Source organism: Myodes glareolus, chromosome 15 (genome assembly GCF_982192425.1).
Source record: "Myodes glareolus chromosome 15, mMyoGla1.1, whole genome shotgun sequence".
NCBI classification, from domain to species: domain Eukaryota; kingdom Metazoa; phylum Chordata; class Mammalia; order Rodentia; family Cricetidae; genus Myodes; species Myodes glareolus.
The window spans coordinates 45,951,704-45,963,708 of NC_142040.1; the positions used below are offsets into that span (position 1 = coordinate 45,951,704).

General features: G+C 43.3%; 1 protein-coding gene across 2 annotated transcripts; it reads left to right on the forward strand.

The window, feature by feature from the left end:
- The first annotated feature begins 2,060 nt into the window (after positions 1-2,060).
- Tmem267 (transmembrane protein 267) lies at positions 2,061-10,840 on the forward strand. Of its 2 annotated transcripts, none has more exons than XM_048443073.3 (3): positions 2,061-2,300; positions 6,929-7,312; positions 9,404-10,840. In XM_048443073.3, the coding sequence occupies exons 2-3, from the start codon at positions 6,998-7,000 to the stop codon at positions 9,737-9,739; spliced, it is 651 nt and encodes a 216-aa protein (XP_048299030.2). In that variant the 5' UTR covers positions 2,061-2,300; positions 6,929-6,997; the 3' UTR covers positions 9,740-10,840. The 2 variants fall into 2 exon arrangements, with proteins under 2 accessions (XP_048299030.2, XP_048299029.2); XM_048443072.3 differs by having other exon boundaries at positions 2,260-2,558.
- Positions 10,841-12,005: the final 1,165 nt, after the last annotated feature.

The following is a 12,005-nucleotide window of genomic DNA, read 5'->3' on the forward strand; positions in this document are numbered from 1 at the left end:
CTTGTCACCGCTCTAAAGAGTACCGTGCACAGACGATGGAGTAAGTGAGAGGAAAATTTTATTGTAAGGAGAGGACAGTTAAGATTTGATAGAAAACTCTCCACAGCCACAGGCTGCCTGCCATCCAAGAGCATGTGAGGCCTGAGGGCAAGCCTGCTGAGGAAGGGCAGGAGCAAGTCTGCAGGGTGGGCAATGGCTGACAAAAGGCAGATGCTGGAGGGTTGATTTAGGCTCTGAACAGGCTCTGATTGGCTGCGTATATATCAAAATGGAGTGAGAAAGTAAGGCTCAGTGAAGGGAGAACCTGCCGAACCTGAAAGAGTAGTTCGCAGTTTAGCTGGTGGTCACAACCATGGTAAGGAAGCGGAGATTCAGCTGTCTGGAGGGCAACAACCCATTAACTGTTGTTACATAAATATGTATGCATATATATCCCTAAATAAACACAGCCTACACAGTCTGTATAATGTTACTTGTGTGTGTGTTTTCTGAGCTGACTGTGGTTTGAGGTAACCAATGCTCTTCCCCAGGGAAGACTTATTTCTCTGACTCTCAGTACTCCTTGGTTGCCTGTAATTCTGTATGTAGTGTTGAGGCCTCCTAGCCTTCCCATGAATTTGAAAGAGAGCAAGGAGGTACGAATGAGAGGTCTTGGAGGGAGGGAAGGGAAGGGAGAAATGATGCATTATCTCAAAAAAAATAAGAGATAACTTTAAAAACCTATCCACTGACTTGGCTGAAAACCAGGAATCACTCCCACCTCTGTCAGAACTATAAAAGCAAACTGTATTTCAAAATCTAAACAATCCTGTTGCAACCTATTGATACAGTCTATGGGGTCTGGATCAGGTTTGTTTTCTTTGTTAAAAGACAGGGGACATCTGAAGGTCAACAGGGAGCAGCTGAGCCATCGCTGCCCCAGAATTGCAATTGAAGGAAAACATTCACTGGGGGTGAGGAAACACAGGCTGCTAACCCCGGAGAAGGGGGTTGTGGGGGGGCTGGAAGTCCAGCCTCTTGAGGGCTGGGGGTTTTAAAGCCTCTGAAGAGCCTCCCCTCCTTAGGTTTGGTCAGTTTGGAGACAGGATGGTAGATTGATCCTAACTGTTCTGGGCCTCATCTAGCCTTGAATTTGGGCCAGTCCATCAGCCAGGGACCTGCTGGTGGGAAACAAAAACGGCCAGGTTTTTGTTTTAAGTTAGGAGATTGAGGAAGAAGCTGGCCATCTGGTCAATTTGCCACCTTTCTTACCCAGGCATGGCCCCTTTCCCTATCTGTCTGCCTCCCAGGGAGTCTACCTCCTAATCTCAGAACTCTTAATATTAGAAGGCAGGAAACCGGAGACAAGAACAAAAGGGAAGGAGTGTAGTGGATCAGGAATGATAGTGTCCCTTTATAGCTGCTCTCTGGGTTTGTTCCCTTTTCTGGTCTCTAGCAAAAGTTTCTGTCTACAGTCCTCCCGACAACCTCACTAAAGTCAGCCCCTCCCAAATCAGATATACCATCCTGTTTGTTTCCGTAACAGCATTTATCCGTATCTGTCCAGTGTGTTTCCTTGTGGTCAGTACCCTCCAGTGAACAAGCTCCATAGTTAATCTGAAGCTATACTGTAACCTGGCACAACAAAAGTATCCAGTATGTGTTGTATGGATGAATTGCTGCCTTCAGCCAGTAGGCTTCCAGGAAGCCTAAACTGTATGGCACACAGACCAACCATACTGCCAGAAGGGCCATATCCCTAATTCTAAAGCAGTATAAATCAAAGTTCAGGTTGACGATTTTTCAGGGTGTGTGGGTTGACCAGGAGTTTGCTTGATATTGAAGATTCCAACTGTCATGAATATTGCTAGTCTCGCTTTCCATCCTGATACTTGTTTTGAGGAAGTTAGAGGTAAAGGATGTCTCTCCTGGCATCTTTGGGCTGTTTCACACCAGATGTTTCCTTGTGCTAAGACAGCACCTGCATCAGCAAGGCAATAAGAGTATATATAGTCACCATTTCAGAAGGGCGATTTGAGTTCAGTCTTTTGTTTCTAACGGGTTAGTGTCATGATTGTTCTTGACTGTCCTAAAACCAGCCTCAGCCGCCGCTACCAGTTCTAGCAAATCCCCAAGGGGGCGGTGGAGCACTGCGGTGCGTCAGGTCTGAGAGCTATGCATCGCTAGCCCCGCGGTATCCACTGAAGGAAGTTAGAAACTTCTGTGCCTTTGAGACCCAGACCCATTGCCCATTGCGCGTTCTGCACCGCGTGAGGTGACTTTTCCGTCCCGGCTGTCCGCCTCCACTTGGGTGCATCGAGGTGGGTGATTCGACGCCCGCTAAGCCAAGAAACCGACGGGACGTTTTCCACATCTCTCCCGGGTTTTGGAGACGTGTAGAACTCACGGCATCCACCAGATTAACCTGCGAGCGCCAGGAGCCGCTCCGAGAGGAGCCTGCATCCCGGCGTCCGCAGGGACCCAGAGGACTCGGCCGCTCCGGCCGGCGCCTGCGTCTCTATGGTGCGGCCGAGGGGCGGAGCGCCGTTGGCTCGCCCGCAGACTGCGAAGCGAGCTGGGTATGGCTGAGCCGCGACCGGACGGGCGGGGAGGGACGGGGAGAGGGCGCAGCATTCAAAGTGAGGCCGGAGCGGGACGGAGCCGAGGCAGTCCGGGGTCGGGGCTGCGGGCTGGGAGGGCGGGTTCCCCGTCTCCGCGAGCCGCACACCTACCTCCTCCTCCCCCTTTCATCCTCCGGATCGCTTGGGTGTTGCTTTCCTGGGCTCCGTGCTTTTCCCAGTCCGAGCAAGGAGCCCGTAGGCGTCCCGGCAGAAGAGCCCACTGCCACCCTTACTTCTGTAGAAGAGCTCTGAGCGCCCTGAGTTAGCTAAGCCTCCAAGTACTAAGACTTCCTGCCCCCGTCTGACGTTCTAAAACTTACTAGATCACACGGACCTCAGACAAGGATGACTTCAGAAATTTGCTGAGATCAGAAACATGTTGGAACGCATACTTGTGTGTTCTAGTTGTAGTCGTTACAAGAGCTAAGTATTTTACGTGCAGAGAGAGAGCAGAGGGCCTGAGATAGATAAGTCACGGTAAAGTGAACAAGATTTGTGTTCATTTGCTTTATTAATTACCAGCATTAGATTTGTCATCTGCTTTTGGTATTTTATACTTAAGAGTTTAAATGTGTTAACTTTTACAGCAACTATAGTTCAGTGACGAGAGCATTATTTGTAAAGCTCAATAAAAAGGCAGCTTGGGGCAGGGCATGTTTTTGTTTCTTTGTTTGTTGTGATAATTTTGTTTGGTTGTTTGGTTCTTGAGACGTGGTCTCACTATGTCCTCCGTGTTGGTCTTGGAATCCCTGAACTCAAGTGACTTTTTTGCTTCAGCCTCCTGAGTGCTGGGGCTACAGGCCTAGCAACCCCAGCTCTTGGTTTTGTGCTTTTCTGCCAAGGTTAGGGGGAGGGAGGAAATGAAAAAGAAACTGACATTTATGTTGGGCGTGTCTTATTTATTTGCACAGAAATTTATGATTGGTAGCAAAAAAAAAATCCTCATATTCTATACTTTAAAAGACCAGGGCGGTGGTGGCGCATGCCTTTAATCCCAGCACTCAGGAGGCAGGTGGATCTCTGTGAGTTCGAGGCCAGCCTGGACTACAAGAGCTAGTTCCAGGACAGGCTCTAAAGCTACAGAGAAACCCTGTCTCAAAAAAACGGGAAAAAAAAAAAAAACAAAAAACAGCTAATATGTGGGAAGGGAGATGACCATTTTTGCTTGCTGGGAAGTCCCCACAATTGGTGACATTTGCTGTGATGAGGGTGAAATGGGACAAACTTAGGCCATTGTTAAAAAAAAAAAAAATGAAGTCACATAAAAATTAGATGATTGGCTCTTATGGTAGAAAAGTCACCCCAATATTCACCACCTCTATGAATATTGAGCTTATCAGCTGAGAACCAGTGTGTGCCTAGGTGGAGCGTGCTGCCGACCTTTCTGAGATCCTGGGTCAAATCCCTTTTGATATACATACCAATTAACATTAATAAAACATTGTGTGGTATCTGAAATACAATTTGTAGTATAACAAAAGCATTTTTCCACTTTTTACATGGATACTAATGCTGGAACTTGGGTCTCCAGGCTTGTGCAACAAACACATTTTCTCACTGAGACGTGCTACCAGTCTGAAGTGTTCTCATATTAAGGATGGTATAACAGATGTTTATTTTCTTCATTTTTTCAAAGACAGAGTATCCCCTGGCTAGCCTCAAACTGTGTAGACCAGGTTGGCCTCTAACTCTTAGAGGTTCACCTGCTTTGACCTCCCAAGTGCTGGGATTAAAGGCGTGTGCCACCAACACACAGCTGAATTGTTTTTTTCTTTTTAATCCCAGTATATGTTTGTCTCTTTAAGACAGAGCTCTTAAAATTCAGGGCTGTTGCCAAGGTGCCATAACTTAGCTGTGTTTGGAATTTTATAGTTGTGGTTGTTTCCTTGGAGCTCTGTGTTACTCCATAGTAACACCCTTAAAGTGAATGAGACCCGTTTCTTTGGCAAATAACTTTATTATTGAGACAGGATCTTTCTCTGTAGCCATGGCTAGCCTGGACCTTTCTATGTAGAACAGGCTGGCCTTGAACCCACAAAGATCCACATGCCTCTACCTCCCAAGCGCTGGGATTACCAGCATGAGCTAACACACTCATCATTGCAAATAATGGGGGGGAGGGTTAAGAAAAGAAAAAAACTGGAAGGATTTTCTCTTTGAGGGAATTATTTTATGTTTCAATGCCCTTTTTTTTTGTTTGTTTGTTTGTTCTTTTCTTTCTCTCAGGGCCTTGGGAAAACTTGAAGTGTTCCTATTTACTAGACTTGTCTTTAGAAGCACCCATATTCTATGCATTGCTTCTACTGATTTGAATTAGGTGATGTTTTTTCTTCTCTATAATCTCGTTTTTCCCCACCAAAAAGCTGCTAATTTTAAAACCATTGCACTAACTTTATCTTACATCTTTGTTGCAATATAATTGATACATAAATTAAATCTAAATACTTAAAGTACACAATCCAGCATATTTTGACATATGTATGAAACTATCACAAGAAGCTGACTGTAAGAATTATCCGAGAGCTTTTCTTTGCTTTTCAGCCCTCCCTGCATTCCCCATCCAGTCAGCCACTGATCTGCTTTTTCTCAGTATCAATTAGGTTGCATTTTTCTGAAATTTTCCTAGATTCTCTTTTAAAATATGTCTAAGTGAAAATGTCAACCATACAGAAAAGTAGAAGACAGTGTGAGGAGCTGTAGTCTCTTTGTCCATACAAGAGGCTGGTTAAGAGCCCCGGCCGCTGCTCTTGCAGGGGACCCAGGTTCAACTCCCGGCACCCATATGGCAGCTCACTGGTCTGTGAGAGATCCCATACCCTTTTCTGAGCTCTGCAAGTACCGCATGCAGGTGGTGCGCATTCACAAGTACCACATGCAGGTGGTGCGCATTCACAAGTACCACATGCAGGTGGTGCGCATTCACAAGTACCACATGCAGGTGGTGCGCATTCACAACGCATGCAAATACCCACACAAGTAAAACAGAAAATGGAAAAACCAAATGTGACATGGCATTGAAATATTTGACAAACGGACGGATTATTTCAGTCCCCTGTGCCAGGTTAGAATGTTATGCTTGCCTTTTCACACAAGCTGAAATCCCAGGGTTTGTTGCTGTTATTCCAGGCCGTAGATAAAGGGGGTGTTTGCTGGGGAGATGTCAGAGCAGCTCGTAGAAGTAAAGGATGTGCTGCAGAAACTGGGGCACCTTTGAAAACCTTCCATGTGGAGCCAAGGACTTGATGTCTTCATTATTAGCTTTTTGTCTTTGTGTCTCTTTGAGATTTTTTTTTTTTTAAGATAAGGTCTCTTGAACTGGAGATTGGACTCAGCGATTGACTGCTCTTCCAGAAATCCGGGTTCAGTTCCCAACACCCATATGGCAGCTTACAGCTATCTGTAATTCCAGCTCCAGGGGACCCGACACCCATGACAAAACACATAAAATAAAAATAAATAAATTTTTTTAAAAAGAGACAAGGTCTCTCCGTGTAGACCAGGCTGGCCCGGAACTCACAGGGACCCATCTGTCCCTGCCTGCAGAATGCTGGGATGAAGGGCTTCTCTAGGATTTTCTTGTCCTCAGTTTTGTGTCTTGGAAGCTGTAGCCCCCAAGAGTACCATTCCACATCAGTTTTGCATAGGAAAAGGAAGCTGGTGGGCTTAGCTTGGACAACCCTTACCACTACCTTAGAGGTAGGGAACTCTAATTGTACAGCTCTGGAGTTGAGATACCATGAGGACAGGTAGTTCTACCAAAGGGAGGAGACACATGTTTTTTAAAAAAAAGATTTAGGTATTTATTTTATCTGTATATGTATGTGCCAAGTGTAAGCATATGCACTCTGTGCATGCTAGAAGCCAGAAGAGGGTATCAGGTCCCCTAGTGCAAGAACTGCAGGCAGTTGTGAGTAGCTCATTGTGGGTGTGCCAGGTCCTCTGAAAGAGCAGTGATGTTACACTGAGCCAGCTCTCCAGTCCTGAAAGCAGACCTTTTTTTTTCTTCAAAAGTATAGAAACAATTGGTGGGTTTACAGATACAATGAATGCCCACTGGCATTCCGTACACATTCCGACAGAAGTATTTAAATGCTTAGCAGGAATCAGTAACATACAATGGGCTTTCTGAAGTTCTCCTTGCTACCACATAAACTGTTTTTTTTCTTGCAAAACAGACTTACTGTGTTTGACCACACAGCCCATCGTATACCACTTAAGGGATGCTAATTTTCCCAATTTGGTTTTATAATTATGGCTGATGTTGCTTGCTTGACTATTGTGTGGCAGATTATAATCTTTCTGATGTTTGTCTTTGTTTTCTGCTTTAGGACACCAGGGATGAAGACAAGAATAGACTGTTGGTCCCCGATGGCTGTTGCTGTATACTGACACAGTTTATGATGGCCTCCAAAGTTGAAAAGACTCAGGCTTTACCACAGTGTTTCAGCGCCGAGTCTCTCATCTCCAGCCTCGGCCTGGGCATCTTTTGCCTAGTAGCTGATAGACTTCTCCGGTTTTCCGTAATTCACCAAAACGATTGGCTTCGCGCCCTCTCAGATAACATAGTACATGGTGTGATTGGCATGTGGTCATGGGCAGTCGTCACTGGAATCAAGAAGAAGGCTGACTTTGGAGAGGTTCTTTTAGCTGGGTTTTTAGCCTCTGTTATTGATATCGACCATTTTTTTCTCGCTAGATCCCTATCTTTAAAGGTAAGACATCAACGTAGTTTTCTTTAATGTCTTTAGTACCGCCACACTGGTCTTCTTGACTATCTTATGCTAGGGAAAATGTCTTACTTTAAAATAGGAAAGCTAACTCATTCGGCTTTTTTGAGTATCTACTATTTCGCTAAGGATGCCCACAGACATGTTCCTAATTGGATTTGCCGTCGCAAAGTTCCATATAGACATAAAGTAAGAACTCTTCACGTATTAACTGTACCGAGGAGCTCAGTGCTGCCTCACAGAGACTACATTAGCAAGCTCAAAGGAGCAACTTTCATTCCGAGTGTTCCTGGGTCAGTGTTCTTTTGTCCAGGACCACACTTACCTTTCTCCTCTTACTCTTTATGTCTTCTTGTTTGTGTTCATCTCCTATGTGTGACATTAATAGATGTCATATTTTTTAACTATCAAAAGATTTGCCTGCCTTTGTATATGCATATGATTTACAAACATCTCAGAAAAGAAGTGTAGATTCAAAGCAAGGATTTTACCTTGTGAGCCACTGGCCTGGGAGGTTACCTGGCCCACCCAGGAGGTATTCAGTAAATATTTGCTGAGGGGTGAGTGAAGCCTCACTTCCTCCTGCCTGTCACATACAAAGTGTGCAGCAGGGTCACCTGACTCTGAAGCTCAGTCGGGAAGGAGGGATGGCTGCTGATTCAAGATAAATTTTAGCTTTTTGTCCTGTATGTGCAGGCCACAAAGGAAAAGGATCTCTTCCCTCAGCTTTAGCATAGGGAATAATAAAATAATAACTTGAGATAATCTTTCAGTGTTAGTAGTAAATTCTGAAAGGATTTGTGGCTTTTATGAAACAGTTATAATAAAAATTATTCTCCCTTTTCCCTGCTTTAATGAAGGAATATTTTATTGTTCTTGCTGCTGCTGTGTGTGTGTGTATATATACTCTTAGATGTCTCAAGAAGTTGTTTAGAAACACAAATTATAGAACAGGAAGGGATGAAGCGAGGATGAGCCACAGGTTCAGGGGTGAGGCTGGACAGAAGGAAAAACTACTAATGCCTACAGCACTGTAGCTTACAGCTCATCTCTGCTTCAGAACCGCAGAAGAGGAACTGTATTCTCAACACAACAACTGATAACTGTTGAAGTCTTGGCTATTCCACTTACTCTATAACAACCAGCGCACATTATATGCTTGTAGGAAATGTCACGTTTTCCTTCTTAAACATGTGCAAATACTATTTGTCAATTAGAAGCTTTAAGATAGGGCTGGAGAGATGGCTCAGTGGTCAGGAGCACCCATTGCTCTTCCCAAGGACCTGCTTCAGTTCCCAGCCCCCGTATGGCAGCCTACAACTGCCTGTAACTCCAGCTCCAGGGAATTCAGTGACCTCTTCTGGCCTCAAGGTCAACTGCATGCTTATTATACACATACCTACACACAGATACACATATGAAAAATTTAACAACCTCAGGGAGAAAGCAACATTAAAATAGGGCTGGTAAGATGGCTCAGCAAGTGAATATATACGTAAATAAATAGGAGTGCTTTTAGTTTTAAATATCATTTGAACCCCAATTACACAAATCCCATACTTAGGATATAAATTATGTTTGTGGCTTTTTAAACAACCACTGGGAAACTTGTAAAATTAATACAATATTCCTTTTATTAAAAAGATTTGTTATGTATACAATGTTCTGTTTGCATGTTTGCCTGCACATGTGAAGAGAGCATCAGATCTCATTATAAATGGTTACAAGCTGCCATGTGGTTGCTGGGAACTGAACTCAGGACCTCTGGAAGATCAGCCAGTGCTCTTAACTTCTGAGCCATCTCTCCAGTCCCAATTCCACATTCTTAAGACCTCCATTTTATTGTTGATGCAAAGGATATAGTGGTCATGCTTTCATCATCTCATATTTTTTTTAAGTTAAAATTTTAGCTTTAGTGTAGAATAGCATAGAGTGAGAAGAGAAACACCGGCCTGGAAACCGCGTGTCATATTTTTCTGGCGTTTCCGGTTGACGCTGGGCATGTTAAAATAGTAAGGAGCAGCTGTGAGATTTTGCAAAGAAGGAAATGATGCTAGCTGCTACTTCTCGCCGCAGGCCGCTTTGACACTTCCGAGAAGACCTTTCCTCCACTGCTCCACCGTGATACCCGTGGCAGTTGTGAGCCTGAAGCTGGCCATGCACCTTTTCAGGTTCCGGGACTCGTGGTGCTTCCTCCCGTGGATGCTGTTCATTTCCTGGGCTTCGCACCATATCCGAGATGGAATTCGTCATGGCCTGTGGATATGCCCATTTGGAAAAACTTCTCCTTTGCCCTTCTGGCTTTATGTGACAACCACATTATCCTTACCACATCTGTGTTCATTCCTTATGTATTTAACAGGGACCAGACAAACGATATCTTCAAAACATGGGATGCGTGTTGATGTCTGAGATGACCATATGCCTTTAAGGAAAGGCAATAGCTCAGATGACGATAATGAAAGACAGCAAGTGTTCAACTGAAATTTTGCTTTTGTTTTTGAGACAGGGTTTCTCTGTACAGCCCCGGCTGTCTTAGAACTCCTTCTGTAGACCAGGCCAGCCTCAAATTCAGAGATCCACCTGCTCCTGCCTCCTGAGTGTTGGGATTAAAGGCATGGGCCATCACTGCCGGGCCTCAAGTGAAATTTTAAAACACAGTTAGGTACTTTATTTAGCTTTTACAATTCTCGGGCTCTCTTGCTCAGGAGACAGGCTCAGTGCTTGCCCTTCCCTCTTCTGTGACTATCTAGTGCAGCAGGGTTTGTCCTTATTTCGTGCTTTGTTATAAGGCTGCTGCTTTGTCTGATGTTACTGGTTTTGTCAAGTTGATACCTATTGAGCTATTTGGAAGTCTGTCTTCAAAACCAGTCCATTTCCTAATAAAAAAAAAACTCCAAATTTTGGATGGCTAACTTATAAAAAGCTCACATGATATTTGAATTCACATTTTCCTGGAACACCAAAACAGTGAAGTGGACAAAATAAATAAAGTCATGATAAGATGTCTATTGAGGACTAACAATCATTTCACATGTGTTGACCCTGACAGAAGTAATAATTTTAAATGTTTGTGGATAGTAAGTATTGGCAAAAATCTAACTAAATAAAATTAAATCTAAGTTACAATTTCAGAAATCAATTTAGGAAGTAATTATTATCACATTGCCTATAATTACATTCACTGAAATTTATGGGAGGGAGGTTAGTGTCTTTGCCCAGAAATCTCATGTTAGCATTTTCACTAATTTGAAAAACATAACTAAATATTTAGAAAATATTTATTAACAAAGAGCTTTGACAAAACAATATACCTGGATCACCACTGAACTTATATATAAAAACAGTACTGAGCAATGGTGTCATCTGAGATGCAGATTTGTGACGGCCACTAAAATTGCAATAGTTGTGTGATTGTGACAAACTAGTCTAAAATATTGTTAAAATGATTTTTTTTAATCTTCTCCTTACTGAGAACAAAAAGATTTTTCAAAATAAAATAGTTTTTGGAAATCTTGCTTTTTCCTTTGGTCTTCCGGGTTTGTTAAGATGATGAACTTTTACCAGAGAAGGAAGTACATCGCTGTAAATTTACATCCGTGGTTTGATATGCCCGTGGTCTTAATGTCCTGCCCCAGAGACTCCCCTCTTTCTTTGTGGCATATATGAGTCCTATTTTCTTCAGAGTTGTTTTACCTTGTGACTTATACTGCTAGCAGTCGTGTGCCCTAGTCTCTGAGGAAACGTGGATGACTTAGAACACGATGTCATATCCTAACCAGGCTCTGCCTTTATAGAGTTCCCTACATTGTAGAAGGGTTCGTGATCTTTGGAGAGTATGTTTCTTATTGTTAAATTCTTTGCAATCTGTTACTTCATACAGCCTAGTTATTACACCCTATTACCTTCCAAAAGCAACTGTCAATTTGGTTGATATGATAGTAAGTATTATATAAAGAATAAACTTAATTAAATTTATTTTTAAACATCTGGTTTAAATCCATGAAAATGAAATCTATATAACATATATATTTTTCTAAGTTGTAAAACCCTTTGTATTTTTCTCTCTCTTCATATTAAGCATAAGAACATAGTGAGCTCCAAGACAGCCAGAACTACATAAAGAGACCTTGTTTCAAAAAAAAAAAAAAAAAAACAAAAAACAGCAACAAAAAAAGAGACCTTGCTTAAAAATGTCACCTTGACACTTTGAGGGTCATCTCACTTTCTATTGTTAGAGAGAAAATTCACTTTCGCCATCATTCCTTCCTTAAATAATAAAGACTTGGGATGGTTTGCCACATTTCCTACCTCCGTTCTCAGAAATAATATTTCCTTCTTTAATAAGCGTTGTTTGTGGCTCTGACCTCTCGGACCCTAAAAGCCTGCAGCCACCCCTCCAAACTACCACTCTATTCTTGGTCCTACTGACAATGGACGTTTGTCAACTACCATTGTGTCGGAAGGCTGAGTTGCATCTTGTTGGCCTGCATCTCCCTTATCCTCTTCACGTCTTCTCTCCTCACTGGTCCCTCTTCCCAGGCTTTTCTTGAGCTCGTGAAGCTTCGGGGAAACGCCGCCACTGCAGCATCCGCTCATCCCCTCATCTTGCCAACTGGCAGCAGATCAGATCTCAGACAGGACGTGGTGAAAACTCTGACCCACAGCATGACTCGAA